Raw genomic sequence first — 22540 nt, 5'->3', positions numbered from 1 at the left:
TTCTTGATCTCTACATGTGGCCTGACCATCCAAGGGGAAAAAAAACATATTATATACTCACCCAAGTGACCCCTTATTCGAAAAATCGAAGAAGACAAGATTAGTTTGCAAGGTGGATCGGGATAGTGCACTTACGATAATCACTAAAGTGACTATAGAAATTCATGAAGAGTGAAAAAATGTTGCACAATAGTCTCTCTCTCTCTCCATCTTCGTGCCACCCCGAAAGATCGACAGCGCACTATGCTGCACGCATTTTGAGTGAGCCGACCTGGCATCGAGCAACGGTAACTCGAGCCAGGCAGTCAGAAGCATGATCGGCTGTTTGATCATTCGTCCATCCATGTAGCTTGATTAATCTGTCTTACTTCATTGATTGGGGCCACTCTACTTATTTATTGACGACTAGACAGAGGAGTGGGACACCCTCTTTCCTCTATCATTATTCCATTGATTGCAGACTCACCACTCTGATAAGTGATTGTCCGAGGAGGAAGGAAAGGGAATGGAGTCAGCCGGGGAAGGGAGGAGGGATTACTGTTTCAGGGATGTGCTACCATTCTCATTAATGGTGTCCGGGGAGTGTGTCTATATGGGGCTCAACACCCTGTTCAAGGCGGCAACTCGACGCGGCATGAGCCACTATGTCTTCACCATCTACATCTACGCCATCGGCGCCGCCGCCCTCCTCCCCGCTGCCTTCATCTCCCACAGGTCTTTCCCGCGGACCAAATTTCATGAGCTGAGAAATCTGAGATCTTAACCAATGGTTCTATGTCGCGTCTGTAGCAGGTCAACGGTGCTGCCTCCGCCCACCCTCAGGATCATGTCCCAAATCGGCCTTCTTGGGCTCATCGGGTACGGAGCTATATCATCCCATTAGACAAACTCTTAGATCGCCTCGTCAAATATGAACTAGCCAATGTTGTCCAACACATCACATTAAAGTGTCAAGTCTTTCCAACAGAAGTGTACCAGGACATTTTTATGAGGGTGTTTGTGTCGGACTGACGTGACACTTTCCATCAGCTTGGTTCATATGTAACCTGGCGCTCTAATGTATTCATTCGTTCGAGAAACTTTCATCACAGACAGACCCGGTTCTTGCTTATCGATTTTAGATGGGTCCTGATCGAATTGGTTGCTTCTTATGGGTGTTTTAGGAGCTCATCACAGATAATGGGATACACAGGGATCGGCCTCAGCTCTCCAACGCTTGCTTCCGCCATCAGCAACCTCATGCCTGCTCTCACCTTCATCCTTGCCGTCCTCTTCAGGTTCTTCTTCTCCCCCAAGCTGAAATTCCAAAAACACCCTCGCGGAAGGCCGATTTCTCATTGATTACTAAAGCTTCTTCTGTCTTTCTATCTATGAAAAGAATGGAGAAGGTGTCCTTGAAGAGTAGAAGCAGTCAAGCGAAGATTATTGGCACAGTACTGTCTATGTTGGGTGCATTCATGGTCACTCTATACCAGGGCATGCCGATCATTTTCGGTTCGAAGCCATCCTTTTTGCGCAGGCAGTCTCTGCACTTGCCACAGTCGAATTGGACCCTCGGAGGGATCCTCCTTATTGGCGAATATATACTAGTCACGCTCTGGTACTTCATTCAGGTGCTCGATCGAGGCTTTCCTGAGCATTCACATATCTAAAACTCCCATTTTTATTGGCTTATTGTTTTGTGGACTGAACAGGCACAGATAATGAAGGATTACCCAGCGGAGCTTATTGTGGTCTTTCTCTACAACTTGTGCGCCACCTTGATTGCCGCTGTTGTCGGTCTCATTGCAGAACCAAATCCAAATGCTTGGAGAGTGAGGGGTGTAGGATTGGCTTCCGTGCTTTGCTCAGTAAGAAACTCGAAGAATTACTTTGCAACAGATACCGTTAAACATCATGTTATGTTTCTGAGTCCGATTCCCATGTCTTCTTAGGGACTGTTTGTTTGCTGCTTGAACCTCTCTATTCATACTTGGGCTCTGCGTTTGAAAGGTCCATTCTATGTTGCAATGTTTAAGCCGTTATCGATTGCCATTGCCGTTGCTATGGGTGTCGTGTTCCTTGGCGACACTCTCCACCTGGGAAGGTAATAGCAGTTACTTAAAGCAAAAAGTTTGCTCCTCAGTAAGGGAGATGCTGCAGTGATGAATAACCATGCTCTCTTTCAAAACCAATGGTCTTGCAGCCTTGTCGGATCAATGATAATTTGTGTCGGGTTCTACACCGTGATTTGGGGAAAGGTGCAAGAAGAGATGGTAGAGGAATTTGCAGCCAGCCGAACAGGATCCCAGCCCGACCACCAAGTGCCTCTTCTGCAGAACTATAAGGCGGATGAGGTTTAGCTGTCGGTCCGAAGGAACCAAACTATCAACACGCCCGAAGAACTAGGGCTGATTTATTATTATTATTTTTTTGGTGGATATATGCTATAGCTAGTGAAGAGCTCTAGTCCGAAGGATCAGAGTCCAAATGACCCTGTTGAGGCACTCACTTTAGACACAGGCTGTCTTCCTGCCCTGTGACCGTAAGACCCGAGCAGTCATTAGGCTAAGCATTGTGCTCATACTCAGGCTCAATCTTGTAAAAAAGCATTGTGCTGCTCTCAGGACGTGGCTCCTCCCTCGACTCTTCTCGAGGAACACAGAAGATGGGCTTGTAATCATATGAATAGTGGGCATGATCTATATATCTACGGAGGGCCATGTCAGATGACCTCATAATAGATATATGTTAATTATATTGATATAATTAACATTCTACGCGAGCTGGGTCTCCCGTTAGATTTTGTAGAGATAACAGTTCGGTTTTAAGAATAGCCTATTCTTGATGATCTGAAGCCTTGTTCCAAAGGGCACACTACATCTTCATGATGGGACATAAGAACATGTATTAAAAGATAATTGAATGTTTAGCTTGCGTCTCGACAAGGTAACTGTGCGAAACGGTTATGACAAAATCAACACTCGGGTTTTCCTTCTCTAGAGCAACAATCGTACCATGTATCAAGGCTCGAACTTTGAACTCTTGACGAACTGCAACCCCTGAAATTTTTTGTGAATGTCGTCTGTGTGTATTGACAGGGAGATGATATGTACAAATGAAAGCCTGGCCCGTTTTAATGTAGCCCAGGAGAGAAGATTTGGGTCCGTTTTATCTGTGATTCCTTGTAAAATTGCAGTGGATTTAATTTTGATCCACACTTGTTCTGTTGTCGATCTAAAGAATTTTTGAAACTGTAGTTCAAAATGATTGTCAGAATATGGTGTCGAGAACGGTAGGAACTGTTTATTCGAAGTACGTATCGGTTGGAATCATGAGCCAACTCCTCTGTAGTTGCACATGAACTGCAAGATGTCAGTTGTCTCAAGTATTGACATGTAGAGCTTAATTACTTCTTGTTGCCTTCAGGAGTGTGTCCCGATCTGTTATAATCATTCGAACCTTTTGTCATAGTTTCGATTGTCACAAAACAACTTGGAGCAACGACCGCAAAGGTCAGTTAGACCACTTCTTGTAAAAAGACGACAGAATTCCGAGTTCTGTATACTTCACAACAATGTATATGCTTTAAAACATGTCATGGATGATCTGGAGGACTAAATCGAGGCAATAATTTCTCATAGGACAGGGACCCTAAAAGGAAAGTGTATAGGCCTATAAGGAATGTTCCCCGATATCATATTCGTGTCGCTTTGGTTTATCATTTTTTTTTAAAAAAAAATTATGATTTTATTTATTATATATGAGGAGAGGGTAATTAATGAACGAAAGGTACTGATGAAGTATCAGAGTAAGGACATGTGCATCTTGTGGTCTATACATTTTATTGTCTGAAACATGGGATTTTCCGAAAGGTTTGACATGTAATCACGTGGCTGATTCAACAAGAATCATTCGATATGTAATCACGTGGCTGATTCGACAAGAATCACACCGCTTTGCTTAGTGCCCTTCTCACAAATCATTAACAAATGGGATTTCTTTTTTTTTTTTTTTTTTGCCCTTTTCGGTGAATGATATATATTATTTAATGCAAAAACTCCTACCCCTTTAATGTCTCGTAGCAATAGGTGGTCTAAGCCATTAGGGATTACATCAAAAATATGAATTAGCCAAAGAAAACGATAAAGTATGTCCGACTATCCAATCCGCCCAAGGGTTACCCTCTCTATAAGTTACTGGTAATCTCTACTTACAAATGACGATCCAAACACTGCTCAATGTTTAGCAGCAGGCCGAGGGAATCGATTAGAGATCATATCCAAAATAATTCTCTTTAACCACGCCTATATTGTGGGAAAAGTCACTGATCTTGCTACCATTGTGATCACGGATGAGATTAAATCTTTAACTGGGGAATAACGCTCATTCCAAAAACCCATTATTGGCCTATAGGGGAAAAACAAACCTTTAAAGGAATTTGGTACAACAACACAACACTCACATTCAAATTGAAAACGACAAAGTTTTTTAAATCTAAATCCCATTGAACTTCTTGTGGACAACGTAAAAGCACAAGAAAAGCAGATCATACTGGAATAAGCTCTCATCTATGAAAGCAGACTCCAACTCGAAATAGAAAATCAAAATAGGAATCTTGTCATAACAAATAATAGAAAAATTGAGGAAAACCTCAAATAATTGGTTTGGCGGGAAGATGCCTTTTCATACTCAAAAGGGAAAGCGATAGAAACTCACGAACAGTTAACTGTCACTTAACTGCCCAGAAAATCTATTAATTTTAGGCGCATAAATAAGTGAAGTTAAACATTTTTGTCCAGTAAAATAGACACGTGCCCACCCCAAAAAATTTTCTAATCACTTGATTTTGCCTCATTAGTTTGTCACTCACAAGTCCCAAAAGACAGGATTTGCGTTTGTTTCCATTGTCATTTTTTAGAATAAGAATTATATTCTAAAGTTGTCCGAGAACATCTGTAATTATTCATTTCTAAATTCAATGAATCTCGTTTTTTTTTTTCTCACTTGTTTATGTGAGAAATATAATCTTTACTTTATATATTTTATAAACTGGCCCCTTGAAAAACATTGCTGATTCTGTCCCTGCAGGCATCGAATAATGGTTATTAATCGGTACGGGTCGACAATCAAACGCATGATCACTGTGGTTCGATCATCCCCTGCAGTTCAGCTTAAATTAATCTATTTCCTTTTGCTACTTGCGTGCGGGCATTGCACTAAGTTGATGTTAATTAAATACAGAGGAAAGGACAGGAGAGGAGAGGGACAACCCCTCCCTTCCCCCTTTATTATGATCACGAACTCCATTGATGATCACCTGCAGCTGAGGAGGAAGAGGAGAAAGACGGAGTAAGAGAAATGGCGTCGGTTGCCGAAGGAAGAGGGAGGAGGTACTACTGTTACAGGGAGGTGTTTCCATTTGCAACAATGGTGGCCATGGAGTCCATCAACGTGGGCCTCTTCACCCTGTTCAAGGCCGCAACAGAACATGGCATGAGCTACCATGCCTTCCTCGTCTACATCTACTCCATCGGCGCCCTCATCCTCCTCCCTGCCCCCTTCATCTCCTACAGGTCTCTCTGTCACTCGCTCTTTGTCTGCTCTGCTCTGCTTTGCGCGATCCATCAAGCTTCTTAACCAACGAATGTTCCTTTCTTTCTATGGGACGTGAACATGTGTGTTTGGCAGGTCAACGGTGCTGCCCCGGCTCAGCCTCAAAATCATGGCCAAGATCGGACTACTCGGGCTCATCGGGTACGTGATTTTACTCGGGCTCTCGATCCCAGATGGGTCGGCGGGTTTGATTTGTAGGATCGAATCAGTAAGGTTCTCTCCCTTTTCTCGTGGCGATTACTGTTTATCAGGTCCACATCACAGATGATTGGATATACGGGCATCGCCTACAGCTCTCCGACGCTTGCTTCTGCCATCAGCACCCTCCTGCCTGCTTTCACTTTCATCCTTGCCATTCTCTTCAGGTGCTTTCTCACCACCACCACCACTTAAAATCACACCAACACCCTCATGAAATGCCATAATTAAAGTCTATCTTTCGCATTGTGGGTGTCAATTTCTTGTTGCTTTCTGCAACTTTTCAAACAGCATATGGAGAGTAGTTTGGTTGCTTTTGATGAAAAGGGACTTGGCTCAAATTCCCCAAGAGCCCCCAATTCCATCCCTTCCCTACCTTAGACAGTTTTGGTGCTTTTTGTTTTGTCTGTGAGACCACGCTAAGCTGAGACTAATTTCATTTGACTGTTGACTTATACCGCTAGTAAAATCCATCCCTACCAAGTGTATTTTGCCAACTGCATCACATCATATCTCGAGGTTTGGTGCTTTTTCAACTTTTGGAGTTTGCTTTTAGACACGTTGCTTGCAATTGCCTTCCAATTCTCCCTAATGGGCCCATTTAACAATAATGCAATATGCCGGAGCGGGACTTGCCTCGAGAATCCGTTGAATATGCTAAAGAATTTTTATTCGATCTTGACCTCCTGACGCTTCTTTCGTTTTTTTTTTTTTGCCCCCCTTTTCTCTGCACAAAGAATGGAGAAGGTATCCATAAGGAGTAGAAGCAGTCAAGCAAAGATTATCGGCACCATAGTGTCGATGTCCGGTGCATTGATGATCACTCTCTACCAGGGTCCGGCAATAATTTTTCGTCCAAAGCCATCCCTTTCGCTCAAGCACTCTCTTCATTCCTTGCAGTCGAGTAACTGGACCATCGGAGGGGTTCTACTTTTTGCTGAATATTTCCTAGTTACACTGTGGTACACATTTCAGGTGCTTAATCGATGCTTTCACCGAGCATTCACGGCACGAGTATCTAAGGTTATCTCTAATTGACTTATCCTCATATGACTCTTAACAGTCGCATATAATGAAGGAATACCCATCACAGTACACTGTGATCTTCTACTACGATGTGGTCGTCAGCTGCATTACTAGCATTGTCGGTATATATTCAGAACCGAATCCAAATGCTTGGAGAGTGCGGGGTGTAGGGTTGGCTTCTGTTATTTTCTCGGTAAGAATTAAGGGCAAAAAAAAAAATTATGGTGACAAATAAGGTGAAAGATCTTACTATGTTTCTGAGTCCTGATCCTCGTCTTATCATTTCAGGGACTATTTAATTCCTGCATAAACAACTGTGCTTACAGTTGGCTTCTGGGGTGGAAAGGTCCTTTCTACGTCGCGATGTTTAAGCCGATATCGATCGCCATTGCCGTTGCTATGGGTGTCGTCTTCCTAGGCGACCCTCTCCACCTCGGAAGGTAACAGAGTTAAGTTACTAGTGTGTTCCTCGTGAGATGCTGTGGTAAGAAGCCTAACCATGCCCTGTTTCAAAACCAATGGTCTTGCAGCCTAATTGGAGCGACGATAATATCTATCGGCTTCTACACCGTGATGTGGGGAAAGGTGAAAGAAGAGAATGAGATGGTAGAGGAGAATGGAGCCAGCAGCACGGGATCAGGGCCCGATCACAAGGTGCCTCTTTTGCAAAACAGTGGATCCCATAAGGTTTAGCGCTCGTTCCAAAGGACCATACCAATGCCCAGCGAAAGTATTGAGGCTGATTTTTGTAAAAACAGATAGATGTTAAATAATTCTCGTCCAAAGGAGCAGTTGTTGCGATAAATATCGTTTTATGCAAGCACACATATCCCGAAAGTAATAAAGAATGATTACGAGTTGTCGTCTTTAAAGTCGATACCGTAAATTCAATTTTTAACTGATCGATCTTCAGTCATGAGATCAGACGTATAAGCATGGATCGAGTTTTGCTTCTCATTGCAATTTTCCAGGCGTTGGCGTTTATATCGTTTTTATTGATGAAAGTCTCATCTCGTACTCCTACAAAGCCTAGCCAGCTTCAGCACATCCGCCACAAGAAATGACAGGATAAAATAACTGTAGAAGTCCTTTCCGTACTGAGAGACATTAAAACCAGTTCACTAAAGGGGTCTTTCTTTTTTTCTTTTTTGTTGTTCTTTAAAGGGGTCGGAGTAAGGGCACGGGCCACTCCAACTAGAAAGACTCAAACATCTTATCAGAGGAAATAAAAAAATCTTGCCAAATCGAATAGAAAAATGAGAAAAATGCCGAATAATTGGTTTGATGAGAAGGTGGCTGTCGTACTCAACCTCTTTTTCTTGTTCTCTAGCAAACGCCTGCCCATCCAAGTAAAACGATAATAATATTTATGTTTGCTTGGAGCGACCCATACTCGGACAATCGAAGAAGACATGATTAGTTTGAAAGGCGGGTCAGTATAAAGCTGACAAAGAGTTAAAAAATGAATCGCCACTCTGATCCCTTGAAGATTGACAATGCAATACATGAAGGGGTGATTTCGAGCTGACCCGGCATCGAGTAACCGCTATTAACCGTCATTAACCGACACAAATCGACACAAATCATCTGTCCATGTAGATTAATCTGTCTTCCTTCATTGCTTCGGGCCACTGTACTTATTTATTGACTGAAGACAGAGGAGTGGAACACCCTCTCCCCTTTGTCATCATTCCATTGATTGCAGAATCAGTCACCACTAGCAGGAACTTAATCTCCTACAGAGTAAACAACGTAAGAGATTGTCTGAGTTGAGGAGGGAGGAAAGGAAAGGAGGTACTACCGCTACAGGGATGTGCTTCCATTCTCATTAATGGTGTCCGCGGAGTGCATCAACGTGGGGCTCAACACCCTGTTCAAGGCGGCAACTCGACACGGCACGAGCCACCATGTCTTCATCGTCTGTATTTACGCCATCGGTGCCACAGCCTTCCTCCCTGCCTCCTTCGTCTCCTACCGGTCTCTCTCCCTCTGTATGTCTGTCTGCTTGACCAAATTTCTTATGCTAAATAATCTGAGATCTTTGTCTTTGGCAGGTCAAGAGTGCTGCCTCCACTAAGCCTCAGGATCATGTCCAAAATTGGCCTTCTTGGGCTCATTGGGTGTGTGATGTTGACATATACATATGTTTTATTCATCATTTTGTTCTGCATCACAGGCCGAGTTCGTGTTTCTTGATTTCAGATGGGTCTGATTGAATTTGTTGCTTCTTGTGGGTGTTTAGGGCCTCATAGCAGATGATGGGATACGCAGGAATCAGCTTCTGCCATCAGCAACTTCATGCCTGCTTTCACTTTCATCCTTGCCATCCTCTTCAGGTTCTTCTTCATCCTTACCCGCATTCATAGTGCCATTTTCAACAGCCTCCTGATGCTCTTCAGGTTTTGTTTTCTTCTTTGTTAACTATAAAAAGAATGGAGGAGGTGTCCTTGAAGAGTAGAAGCGGTCGAGCAAAGATTATTGGCACTATATTGTCGATGTCGGGTGCATTCTTGGTCACTTTTTACCGAGGCCCCCCGATCATTGTCGGTCCAAAGCCATCCTTTTTGCTTAGGCAGTCTCCTCACTCACCACCATGAAATTGGACCTTGGGAGGGATTCTCCTTATCGGTGAATATATCCTGGTTACCCTATGGCACATCGTTCAGGATGCTCGATCAAGCCTTTCTCAGATCACTCCCAATACAAGAATCCTGTACTCCATATAATTGACTCATCATTTCTGCTACCTTCGGCAGACGCAGATAATGACGGAATACCCAGCAGTAAGTTATTGTGTTCTTCTTCTACAACTCGTGTGTCAGCTGCATTGCTGCTATTGTCGGTTTGATTGCAGAACCGAATCCAAATGCTTGGAGAGTGAGAGATGTAGGATTGGCTTCTGTGCTTTGCTCGGTTAGAACTAGAACAACGATCGCAATTACATACCATTTCGAAGGAACTTACAATGTTTCTTAGTGCCGGTTCCTGTGTCTTCTTAGGGACTATTTTCTTGCTGCTTGAACATCTCTCTCCACACTTGAGCCATACGATTGAAAGGTCCTTTCCAAGTTGCAATGTTTAAGCCGTTACCGGTTGCCATTGCCGTTGCTATGGGTGTCATATTCCTCTGCGATAATCTCCACCTCGGCAGGTCATAGCACTTAAATTATGATTTTGTTCCTTGGCAAGTGCTATGCTGCAGTGGCGAATAATCATGCCCTTTTATAAATCAATGGCCTGTGCAGCCTCATTGGAGCAACGATAAAGGATCGAGCTGACTTAGGCTCGACCTTGTAAACAAGTAATATGCCTGAACTCAGAACAATATGGAGAATCCCAAGCACTGATGATGCTGGGGATTAGTACACAGTAGTCAGAGCATGTAACAACAAATGTAACGTAAATTTAATTCATCACCCAACGAAACTTCAGTAATGAGATTACATATATAATCAGCTCAAATTCCCTTGTATAAAGGATCGGAAAAAGTAATAGGATGAAATCAACATCGCATAGTCCTAGTTTTACATCCCATTGCTTCTTTCCTAGCAGTGTCATTCGTATGGTATCGATTCATGAAACCTCATCTTGTGCTCCTACAAAGCCTAGCCTTAGCCCATACCTCGACATGCAAAATTGAATCAGACCAATTTCTGATAGCTATAACATTCTCTTCAGCTTTAGATGGGTTCCACATTGAGCATACGGCTGAGTATGAGAGTAGCTACTGCAATTTTTTTCTAAGTTCTAAGATCATCAGACATCGCAGACGGTATACAATGGGTGGTGAGAATTTCTGGAGTCGCTACTTTGGCAGTTTTGGTCTTTAGAACGACTATCTGTTGGTAATCAAGGTCAAACTGCAGATACTCATCTTCACAGCTCTCCACCATATCTGCTAACCTCTTCAAGTTCTTCACAGGCTTGCCGTTGAATGCAAGGACCTGAATCAACATGCCTATGTTATAGATTTATATACATATACAATTATATATAAATAAAAGCATTCTATGCCAAATCATGATATAACCTGTGTGTTAACAATGTCCTCATATCCGATATTCACATCTGCCACAAGCACCTACATCATAAGTGGGTATGAGCACAAAGAGTTAGCAATTAGCAGATTCCAATGATCCAAAACAATCTGGAAAGAAAATGAATCGATAAATTAACCATACAAATATGTTAAGAAAGGGTTGACACCTGAGACACAACAACAAGCTGCTCGTCCACAGATTCTGCCATTGCATGGAGAAGTTTGTCCAATAGCTTGACAGGAGCATCAAATTCGTAATCCTTTCCGTACTGAGAGGCATGATGGTACATGGTAATCAGAAACAAGTACGATCCGTCAGTGACATGACAAACAATTCCACAATATTCAATACATTGGGAGCTCACGATAATTTTCTAGTATCTATAACGCACCTCTGATCGCAAGTATGGCACTGACACAGCACTAAAAACAAAACCAGCAATTATATAATACGAAGGGGGTTTTCCTTTGATATGTGCAGGGATAAGCCGCTTGTGAGTCGCAAGCTTGATGTTGTACTCAAGAATTTCCGAATTTCGGAGAACTTTAACTAGAGCTTTGTCCCCTGTATACTTTTGGGATACCAGATAGCTGAATCCTATACGCTCTCCGTGTCTAAAAGGGACTGAAAAGTGATTTCAGGAGGACAAAAAAGAAAGAAAAAGAAAAAACATGAAATCAGTCTAATGCCGATAAACCATGAGTCCCCAAATAATCAACAGAGAAGGACCCGAGCGATGTGAAGAAGGTTGACAACTATCACATGTACCTGTTCCATCATTGGCTATATTGACACCATCAAAACTAAGAATTACATCTGATGGCTTTAGAACATTAGATTCCGGAGCCGTTGGTTCAATTCTCCTTATACGCACACCTTTCTGGTCAGGGCCCATCCCTACTGAATTCCGCAAGTCAGGATTTTCCATCTTCTGCCACTCAACTCCAAGAATGGGAAACCCTGAAATACATCAAGCAAACCAAAGAAACTTGTCGGTCAAGGACTGAACCTACTATAAAGTTCAACATAGTAATCTGCTAATAATGAAAGAAAAGCTGCTATACCTGTGTATTCTCCGTTCTTTTCATAGTCATGAATGAAATGCATAATGACTGGAGTTGGTATGATATAACCAATATTCTCAACATCTTCGTGTTTAAGAGACTGAAATGCGATCCCCACAGACTTTCCCTTATCATTAAATGCAGGACCACCTGAATTTCCTGAATTAATAGCGGCATCTATCTGTAGTTGCAAATGTAAGCACGAAAAGAAGATCAGTATACTAATAAAAAAAAGAAGAAAAGAATCATCACTGATCAACCGTCAGTCCAAATTTAGCAACCTGCACTCCCAACAGTTCAGTCGACCCATGAGCGTAGGATAGTATCTCCATACGCGAGACAACACCACTCGTGACAGAGATCGTGTCGCCGCCAATTGGGTAGCCTACGACGGTCACAGCGTCTTGGAGAGCAGGAAGCTCTCCAAATTCCACAGGAGTCAAACCTTCCCAGAACTCATCACTGCTGACTGTTAGCATTGCTGAAGCATTGAGAAGAAAACATCCTTTCAGTGAGACGAATCTAACAAGTCAGTCTAAACAAGTAACAGTATTGCGTGTTCTAAGGTCAAGGGAGTCCCAACAAGAGGTTTCTCGAAAAAGAGCAAGTCAACTAATTGAGCACATTATATGAAGTCGTCAACTTCCCAAGAAGAATCACACAAAATCAGTTACAAGTAGGCGGGCAATTTCGAACATAAAGTTCCCAATATTGTTCTTATGGCTTCGAAAATCGCATTAGCCACAAAAAACCTACTGAACAACTTCTGCAACTCAGTCCCAAGTAGGAAAAGATAAGACGAACATCTCTCTAAACTGAATTCTCATGCGAACCAACCAGTTAGCTGCTTTTAAAGGAAAGGCGAAAGGTTGAAATCTTCGACGAGATGTACTCCGTTCCTATCAATCCAGAAAGCTTCAATAAAAAGGAAAGGAAAAGAATTTCCTTACCGATGTCGCACTCGGTCCCAATGGCAAGCACGGTGGCCAAGTACTTCGTATCGGAGCCGCGCTTCTTGACCTTCACCTGAGTATGGTGCTCAACCGAATGAGCATTAGTAAGCACTCTCCTCCCGCCTATTATAAACCCGCTGCTGCTGCTGCTATACTGCCTCTTCCGCTGCCACGGGAGAGAGAAGTTGGGCTCCGTGTGGACGCAGAACACCTTCACCACAGCGTCCATGGCGGGAACCACCCTCGCCACGGTCTCCCAGTTCGGCATTGGCGGAGGCGGCGGCTCCACCCGCTCATCATCGTCGGCCGTCACGGGCGCGGAGCAGTCCCCGTTCAGCTCGGCGAGGCGGGAGCTCCGCCTCTCCGGGGAGCTGCCCCTTGGCTTCTTCCGGCCGCGGTTTCGGGAGGCAGAGGCGCGGGAATTCACAGGGGGCTCCGCCGCGGCAGCTGGCACAGAAATGCCAGGGTTACTGGCGCTGGAGGGAGAGGTGGCGGGGTGCTGGTGATCTAGGATTTCCAGCGTCTCATCTGTGGCGGATATGCTGTTCTTGCGGCCTCTCTTCCGCTTCTTGTCGACCATTTTCTCTCCGGCAGCTGATCGAACAGTAGAAAGGGATGGGAATGGAGGGTTTTTTGAAGGGTTTTGGGTTCGGAAACGGAAGCTCAGAAAATTCCAGATTCTGATGAATAAAGTGTTCGCTTGCGGAAAGGCGGTCGTCATGAAGACGATGACGATGGAACTTTGAAAGCTTTGACGAGTTTGGGCCGTGGGTGTCTTGGTTAGGCCCATTAAGGGCCCAACAAGGCCCATGTGATTGTTCGGTCGAGGACTCGAGTGCTCGGTCGTTTCCTTCTCGGTTTGGGTCTCCCGTGAATGATAGTACATTCTACGACGACACACAGGATACCCCGGAGTAGTTATTTTCTAGTGTCTGATTGAGCAAGATAAGTTGAAATCGATCCCTTTCAATATTTCTTGCAGTTGATCGCCGCCGGCCTTGCTCTCATGCTTGATGAGTTCCAGTTCAACTAACCAGTCTTTTGTAGCTAAAGTTAAAACTGTTCTTAAATAGCCAGCTAATTAATGAAGGATGCTCGGGGTTGTTCCAGGGAAACCAGATAGTTCGACTCCTGCTAACCTTAGCCTCCCCTTGGTCGGAAATGTACCTATGCTGAAGCCGAGGTGAGCTAGCCAGATTTAGAAATGGTGCACACCACAAGATCCCGGGCTTGAGGACGCAGGCCGAGAATTATTTGTGATTCAGCAAAACGAGGCCAATCCCACCTTGCTTAAGAATATAGCTCACTTTCGCTTCCTATATAAGAGTGGGAAAAACATAAAAAAGACCTCTTGTACAATAAGAAGAAAGTCGCTTTATTAAGTAGCCATGCATCATCCTGAAAATTGACTTGGGCCTGAAAATGGACCCAAGGGATTGGGCTTTGGACTGAGAAGTTGGGCCCAGAGCTGCTTGTCAGCTCATATGAATGTTTTCTTTTTATGACTATTATTTTTAAAAAACCCTGAATCTAATATAAAAAGAAATAAAAATTTAAATAAAAACGAAATTATTATTGATAAAAATTGAACTAAAAAATTTCTAATTCCTCTTCCTTGACCAGAACATATACTACACTTAACCCTCTTCTCAGCCCATAAACAATTTAGGTTAGGGCTGCTGCTTCCATGACCCCTTTTTTTGGGTTGAGAGTGTACCCTTGATATATGATGATAAACATATATATAAGCTGAAAAAATAGAAAATGGGAAAGCACATACTTAATATAGTATAATAAAATATATATAATATGGGAAGAATTATTTTCTCTCTATATATATTGTGAAAGAAAAACAAAAAGAATATGACATTATTAATCTATAAATAATTAATCAGACTATGAAATTATCTACCGCGATGATCGCCTTAATTTTCTCAAGTATGACATCAAAAATTCATTCCACACGTCTATGGGACCGGGCAGGCACCAGTGGACGCAGTCATTGTAGCCCCTCATCCACTTGTTACCCCAGAACTTGCCGGGGTGCCCGTCCGGTCTCATCAGCATTGCCCTCGTAACGTCCAAGACCCCGAACCTCTGCCGGCGCCGGTCCCCAGCCAATGCCACCCGCACAAGCTCTTCAACCTGTATGTTCCTAAAGTGCCACTCGTTGCTTTCCTGCAGACCTATCTCACCCTCAGCGTACGGCCCCGTCCTACTGCACATACCCCCCGTGTTCCACGTCCCATTCTCGAAATGTGCGGGCGAGAATGTCCTGAGCAGGGTCACTAAACCTACCTTGCAACTCTCGCAACAGGCGATGTGATTCAATGAAGATCTCAGGGCCAAACGAAGAGCATGCTCCGGGCCAAATGAGGTCACGTTCGGTTCACTGCAGTATACACAGCCTGTTAGGTTGGATCCATCATAGACATATATCTTCCGGAAGAACCAATGGGCAGTTGAGATGATGGCATAGTCGATTCCCGGCAGTTCGGAGGCCCACGTCTCGTCGACCCTGTCTATGTGAAGCTCGAAACTGCCCGAAAAAGTGCCATTGATTGCTGTTTCCCATCCCATCACCAGGAACTTCGACCACAGAATCTTGAGGGTGAAATCATGATCGGCAAACCGCCATGTCCGGAACCGATCTTCCGAGTCCTTGTAAACGTCAACTGGAGTCTCTTCCTGCAACGTAAGACAACCGCACTCTCTCATATGTCATCCTGATAGGAAAAGGTTGACGAATTTTTTTTTCCTTCTATATTTGCCGAGATTTAGCATCTTTATTGCCTAAATATTTGATTGATTTTGATAATTCCCATTTCTCTCGGTATAAAACATAAAATTAAAACTTGGAATGAATTTACGCCAAATAAATATGAGAAGCGTATTTGATATCCTCTTGTATAATTTGCGAAAAATATTTTGATGCGTTAAAAAAAGTTAAATTCTCTATTTTCAAAAATAAGTTATTCTTTTGAATGGAAAATAATGAAAACTATTATTTGATTTTCATTTTTTAGTGAACAACCTATTCATAATATTTAATTCTCCTCGAGTTAATATTAGGTAATCTTTAAAGATAAGATTTTAATAAATTTATTATTAGTTATTTTATTATTTATTTATATGATTGAATTTTATTGTATGGTAAAGTCTATCTATAATCGAGCAACATATCCAAGAAGCTTTGTAGACCTTAAATAATGCATTAACCAGAGCACTAATAAATGATTGTCAATTAAATCTTACCATATACGGAGATTTGGCTCCACAAAAGTAATAAAGGAACAATTATCAGCACACGCAAAGGCCTTGAGAAGTAAGCATACATCCTTTTCATAGGGTTTTTTGGCCAAAATTTCAACCAATTACTTCCCATGTGGCAGACAGAGAAAAAATTCGAGTTTAATTCTTCTGCAAAATCATGAAAGCTTGTGAACAGCGAAAAGGAATAATAGACTGGAAGGAGATTTTCTTCGCGGGGAAAATATTTTATTTTTTTTCACATAAGAAACCCGAGGTGTTATCATATAATCATTTTATAGATTCTATATACAATTCTGGGGAAAATGAGACTCCTTTTTTTACTCTTGCCAAAAGAAATTCTTTTTCTTTTTATGTTTCAACCAATTCTTTTATTTTTCTTTTGGGTTTTCAATAAAATTGTTTTTTTTTTAAAAAAAAAAATTGTATGTGGTTTGCCCCTGAATTGTGGTGCAACGGCCCCGAAGACAAGGACAAACACAAACAACAGTACTAAGTTGTAACGACGACATGCAGTTCTTTTCAATCTCCAGAAACTAAAAAATCCGATAAAAAAACAAAAAAAATAAAAATAAAAATCCCAAGAAAAAAAAACAAAATGAGTGCTCAGTATGTTGTCGTACAAGATAAATTAACCATGTGAAATCGTCAATTCAGTTGTATCATATGATATCCGAGAAGTTTCGAGCTTTCCGTTTTCCATTAAATCGGAAAATCGTACTTTTCCGGGGTCCATATTATTGTCTTGTTTACATACTCAATTTTCTGATCCCGTGACAAATTCGGTTTCCTCATCTTGTTTTCGCCGTAAATTATTAAAAACATGATAAACCAACCACGAGATTGTTGTCGTCTTGGACGAAAAACGGTCGGAAAACTGTTTTCACGTCAGCCGAGAATCGAAAAAACAAGAACTTGCACCGGGGCTCTTCATGCAGCTCTCTCATTTACTGGGAATCGGAAAACGGGGATATACTGACCTGAGACAAGAGGCAGAGGAGGGACTCCATCTGGTTCCTGGCGACGGAGTCACCGATGAACGCCATTGTCTTCCCCCTCACGGTTTCCAGGAAAACCTTAGGATCGAACCTAGGGAGCTCGCATCTCTCGGGCTTCCACCTCCAGCTGAGGAAATCCCTGTCCGGCCTCCCCTGCAGGAAGCAGTTCTTCGACTCCGGGATCGTCCGGCAGCTCGAGTTCGTGTAGGATGGGCCCCGGAGGTCCGGGACCCACCGGCCGACGAACAGGTCACAGTCGTCTGCTTCATCTACCGAAATTCAAATGGAAACAGAGCATCAAGAGACCGGAACCAAGCGATTGTACTCAATGATCGACTGAAACATCAGAAGAGAGAAAAAGATAGAGAGAGAGAGGGTGGGTAAATTGCTTATTATTACCCTTATGAAGACGATGGGGGTGAGGATTCGGAGTGAGGCCGAGAGGAGGGATGGAGGGGGAGTAGAGGATGAAGAGGGTGAGGATGGTGGCGAGGAGAAGGGAGAAGAAGAGGAAGGGAGGCAGGGCAGCTAAGTTGAAGGAGCAGAGTCTGTCCTTCTTGCTGCCCTGATATTTATCTTGGAAAACAGAGGACGCCATCATTCATAGCTTCATTTGAGAGAGAGAGAGAGAGAGCGACGAATGTTTTCCATTTTTCGCTTTTATTTCTGGGAATTGGAACGATTTTCGGTTTTGGGCTACGGGATTGACTAGCAGTTCTTGTCTTCTTCTTGATGATTCTGGGTGGTAAAGAAAAACAGAGGTTGCTTCTGTTCTTTTTTTCTTTTTTTTTTGGAGAGCGAATCATGCACAGGGCTCAGTCTTTAAACAGGGGAAAGTCTAATCGAGTCGAGCGAAATCGGCTTCGGCTTCGGCCCGTAAATTGCTCCAAAAAATAAAAATAAAATAATTAATAACAAAAATAAAAAGGTCAGTATAATCGGGCAGAAAAGGAAAAAGAGAAAGGAAAGGATATCAGATGGATTGCTTGCTTAGTAATAATTCAAATAAATAAATATATGTCAGAAGAATGATAGAACGTGTGACATCTGACAGTTGAGAGTCGAGTCAACCCAGATTTCGACGGTGCCAATAAGGAGCTTTATTCCGAAATAGACTTATTTCGGAAACTTATTCCCAATCCCAACCAATTTTATTTTAAAAATAGTTTTTTAGTTAGATTTCTATGTATGTATGACATTCTCTTCAATTCAATCCCTAACTTTTAAACTCTTCTGGAAACACCCTAAAAATTTATTCATGTGTCTTATTTTGAATTAATTATACATAGTGCTAATCATAGAAAAAGGAAAACCATTATTGGCTAGGTTTATCAGCGTAAATAACATTAGAATCTAGATAAAATTAATGGATTCGACTAGGTCAGATGCAATCTCAAGTGTCAAATATAAACTGAAACTAATTTTAATAGATTTCTTAGTTAATTTTGTTTTTTTATTTTTCATTCTCTTAATTATTATAATTATTTTAGTAATTTTTTATTTTAGTTATTTTATTATTTTTCATTTAATTTTTTAATTAAAGCGATTTAACGAATGCATCACTATAACTCGCCTCATATAAACCCACCTTAAGTGAATGCACCATGATAGCCTCTATAGAGATTTTCTTGTCAGAAGTCAATTTCTAGGCTCTTCTCGACGCGTTAGTTAGATCATACCTTACCGATGATATTCAAATATTGAAAAATAACAAGCAGGACCTAACAAGGCTGAGCCATGATTGAAATCATGAACCTTGTGATTTCAGAACGACAAAATCTAGAAATTGTTTGAGCCTAGCTACATCAAGCTCGAGGGTTCTCCTTCGAATGGTTTAGACTTTCGAGACCTCACGTGAGCTTAACGTGACTTAGACCTCCATGAGGCTTCATGAACATATAGTTACCTATTCTAGGTTGGCCTCGTCACATGGCTCACCATGGGCTTGACTGACCTCAAGGTTAGGTCCACCCGAGCTAGCAAACCACGGGCTCGCTCAATCTCATCGGCTTTAAAGAAGGTTAAATCTTTGACATCGCATGCCGGACTAGTTGGGGATAGTTGGTTGGGCCATCGAAGGTGGAGGTCCAATGGTGGCGATACTAGTTGTCCAATTGTGAAAAAAAAATAGTTTTTTTTAATCAGTAATTTGCATAATTAATTCAGAATAAGACATATTTGAGGGTGTTTTTCAGAAAGTCCAAAAGATATGGGTTGAACTGAAAGGAACTACATACATAGAATCTACGTAGGTAATTATGTTTGAAACAAGATTAGTTTGGGAATAAGTTGTCTATTTTGGGAGTAAGCTTGCAAATAATGCAAAACCGAGTTCTACTTTCCATTCTCGGTATTATTTTGTTTATTTATTTTTACTTTTCATAACAAGCAATTTTATTTTCTTTGAATCGATGAATACTCCCGCAAATCCATGAATACAAATACATCCGCGTAAAGTACACGTATAGGTAGTCCTTACCAGGGCTACGGTGCGATGGGTGATTTGAAAGTACAATTTCGTTAATATGGGACATATGCGCGTTCTATCCGCCTATACAATCCTTCATAATATTTGCTAAAGGAATTTTCAAGATGCACATGTCTTATTTCTTTGCATGGAGTTGATATTAGATGAGTTGCGGCAAACGTGTTAGTATCAACTTCTTTGTCTTTTGCCGAGTCATCGACCCAAAAGGAGATAAACAGGGAAATTGGAGCTAGGAAAATTTTATATATCGTGAAAGAGATGAAAGAAATAAATCTACCCGTGATCGTCTGAAGACTAAGAGGTGCGAAGAAAGATACTCGTAACAAATGTTATCTCTATGAATGTTAATTAAATCCAAATCTTAAAATATAAATTACTATATTTATTCACTATATTTGATCACAATTCACAAGTGAAGGATTTGGAGGAACTGATCAGAGTAGACTTCATATGTGAACAAATAGAAACCTCGATACATCTCCCTTCTAAAATTTAAAAAGAAAAAAATTAAAAAGATAGATGATGGGTGAATGGATGTGAGATTAGGTGAAAGTCTTATACGTAACGGTTATATATAACGGAATTCACGTGACAAAATCACAAAAATAAAAATTAAGTATTTTGTGATTTTGTACGCGGATTCCGTTATATATAATTATTACACACGTGGGATTAGATGTGTTATGTTATTGTTAACTTATTAGTGAGGTGGAGAACCATTCCCCTCCCTTGGACAATAGAGCCAACAATGGCGGTAATAGGGAAGATTCTTCATTATATTCCCCTCAAGGATGATCCACATTTTTTGGCGATCCCCCACCGTATTATTTGTTGTTTTCAATTAATTCTTCATTATATTCCCCCTCCAGGTGAAATTAGACATTTTTTTTTGGGGGTGGAATGAAATAATCTAATTTAAGATACACTGAAGTGTCAAAGCCATCACCTATCACCCCCACAATTCTTTGACAATAACATGCTCCCGACACTCACATATTGAGATAATGATCTCGATGATTAGACGGGGAATAACACAAAAAGCTTGTCCTGTGCTGACCGCGTGCGACACAGGCCAAGTGAATGATGCTACAAATTGCAATCCAGGGAGATATGATGATAAATACGACCGGAGTAAGTGCCATTGATTTGAACTGATCATCATTTGAATTGTAGATTTTCCGTTTCTCGACAATCGCAAGTATTGTTCTCTCATGCATGCCACGCAATGAAACTAGAACCGTATTGGACATCTTCTCCATCCGAGGGAGATAATTGTACATGTTTATTTTTCCTTATTAGCGTCTTCAGCAAGTTTTTCTTCTTTTTTTTTTTTCCGTGAATTAGGGTTTACAATTATAATAACGCTTAGGCAGATAGATAGACGAAAATTTAATTATAATATATATTCAAAAAATAGTAGGCAGAAGAACAGAAAATCGCCAGCTGAAATGCAGGTCTTGACGCGCACCCATATGAAAATTATAAATGCAAGGTAAAAAAAAAATAGAGATCCAATTACACTTACGGGGATCATTATAGTCTTGGATCTTGGGGTTAAAATAACAATTAATTCCATAATTCAAAATATATGTTGGCGAAGATTTAAAAAAAAAGATTTTAAATGTGATATAGGAGAAAGAAAAATAATAAAATATAGGAAATTAAATCGATGGCATGACAATGAAATAAGTGTCTCCGAACTGAATTCTCTATTTTAACCCGAGTGATTTTTATTATGCATAATATGGTCCTTTTGTACGTTCTGCTAAAATAACAATTAATTCCATAATTCAAAATATATCTCGGCGAAGATTAAAAAAATAAAATTTTAAATGTGATAGGAGAAAGAAAATAATAAAATATAAGAAATTAAATCGATGACATGATAATGGAATAAATGCGTCCGAACTGAATTCTCTATTTCAACCCGAGTGATTTTTATTATGCGTATCATATGGTCCTTTTGTGCGTGCGGTTGATGTTACATTGATTTCGACAAATGCGTTAAATATAATATACTTCTTTGATTCATGGTTGGGGCCATAAAGGAGGAGGAAGGAAGGGTAAAAGGGGGGGCACTTGGCACAATATGTATCGATCGAGTGAGGGGTTTGTAGGAACACAACATGGCTGACTTTACATGTGAATATGTGGGGAGCGCAATTACTAGGGAGAGAGCCTCATGTCTCGGCGACATCAAAGGGGCTTTGGAATATCGCGCCATTCCGATTCATACGCCTTTCTCCCTTTTCCAATTCAAAGAAATCACGAGGTATCAAAGAAATCACGAGGTATTATGAGTATACTTTTAATGAAAATTAATTCCCGCTCTAACATCTTTTATTTAGCCCATGATTATAATATTTTTTTACATTATTTCAAACCTTTATAATATAAATAAAACTCATTTATATGAAATATAATTTATCAATCGTATCGTATCTCGTAATAACATAATCTTTTCTTCTTTTAACCTTTGCTATCTCTCTTTAATTTATTGTGTCCCAAATTGAAAAATCTACTTTTTCCCACGCGTCCACAAAAGGAGATCGAACACAGGAGATTCACTCAAAAAGTCCAAAAGGAAATTGATTAATTACTCTTTTCCTTCGTTCTTCATTTGAAAAATGGTTAATTAGAATGCATGGTCCCTTGACAACATTTTGCACGTTCAGCATCCTAAATCAAATCGGTGACGCGCTATCATTTTGGGAGTAGTACGAGTCAGGTGTATATGATGACTCCAACGATAAGAATAAGATGTTATTGAACCAAATCGGTCCACTCATAACTCGTAGGCATATCGTACTGTGGCATGAGTCTTATATATTCCGAATTATGCTCACCAGACGCAAGAGGAAAATCATTTCAAAAATCAAATGTTGTTGCACACTGAAAAAAAGAAAAG

At 41.2% G+C, this 22540-nt stretch overlaps 4 protein-coding genes and 1 pseudogene across 6 annotated transcripts; 3 read left to right on the top strand and 2 right to left on the bottom strand.

The window, feature by feature from the left end:
• The first annotated feature begins 211 nt into the window (after positions 1-211).
• On the top strand, positions 212-2757 carry LOC116196619 (WAT1-related protein At3g28050-like). 3 transcript variants are annotated; one of them, XM_031526440.1, is made up of 7 exons: positions 212-714; positions 793-858; positions 1164-1277; positions 1379-1613; positions 1695-1850; positions 1935-2086; positions 2186-2757. In XM_031526440.1, exons 1-7 carry the CDS (start codon positions 506-508, stop codon positions 2340-2342), a joined length of 1089 nt encoding a protein of 362 aa, XP_031382300.1. In that variant the 5' UTR covers positions 212-505; the 3' UTR covers positions 2343-2757. The 3 variants fall into 3 exon arrangements, with proteins under 3 accessions (XP_031382300.1, XP_031382299.1, XP_031382301.1); XM_031526439.1 differs by having other exon boundaries at positions 790-858; XM_031526441.1 differs by having other exon boundaries at positions 790-858; positions 1993-2086; positions 2186-2349.
• Positions 2758-5244: 2487 nt separating this feature from the next.
• Positions 5245-7721, top strand: LOC116194994 (WAT1-related protein At3g28050-like). Its single transcript, XM_031523938.1, has 7 exons — positions 5245-5555; positions 5671-5736; positions 5847-5960; positions 6531-6768; positions 6857-7012; positions 7108-7259; positions 7350-7721. The coding sequence occupies exons 1-7, from the start codon at positions 5341-5343 to the stop codon at positions 7510-7512; spliced, it is 1104 nt and encodes a 367-aa protein (XP_031379798.1). The 5' UTR covers positions 5245-5340; the 3' UTR covers positions 7513-7721.
• Positions 7722-8587: 866 nt separating this feature from the next.
• LOC116197035 lies at positions 8588-9926 on the top strand (annotated as a pseudogene).
• A 276-nt stretch (positions 9927-10202) lies between these two features.
• Positions 10203-13597, bottom strand: LOC116197659 (protease Do-like 9). The gene is made up of 8 exons (XM_031527852.1): positions 12874-13597; positions 12205-12404; positions 11924-12104; positions 11628-11819; positions 11251-11483; positions 11026-11127; positions 10850-10900; positions 10203-10763 (listed from the first exon to the last, which is right to left on the bottom strand). The coding sequence occupies exons 1-8, from the start codon at positions 13595-13597 to the stop codon at positions 10560-10562; spliced, it is 1887 nt and encodes a 628-aa protein (XP_031383712.1). The 3' UTR covers positions 10203-10559.
• A 1089-nt stretch (positions 13598-14686) lies between these two features.
• LOC116197662 (protein ALTERED XYLOGLUCAN 4-like) lies at positions 14687-17989 on the bottom strand. The gene is made up of 3 exons (XM_031527856.1): positions 17544-17989; positions 17127-17413; positions 14687-15564 (listed from the first exon to the last, which is right to left on the bottom strand). The coding sequence occupies exons 1-3, from the start codon at positions 17743-17745 to the stop codon at positions 14785-14787; spliced, it is 1269 nt and encodes a 422-aa protein (XP_031383716.1). The 5' UTR covers positions 17746-17989; the 3' UTR covers positions 14687-14784.
• Between the last annotated feature and the right edge of the window lie 4551 nt (positions 17990-22540).

This window comes from Punica granatum, chromosome 2 (genome assembly GCF_007655135.1).
Source record: "Punica granatum isolate Tunisia-2019 chromosome 2, ASM765513v2, whole genome shotgun sequence".
In the NCBI taxonomy this organism is placed as follows: Eukaryota; Viridiplantae; Streptophyta; class Magnoliopsida; order Myrtales; family Lythraceae; genus Punica; species Punica granatum.
This window is presented reverse-complemented; position numbering and strand designations above follow the sequence as displayed.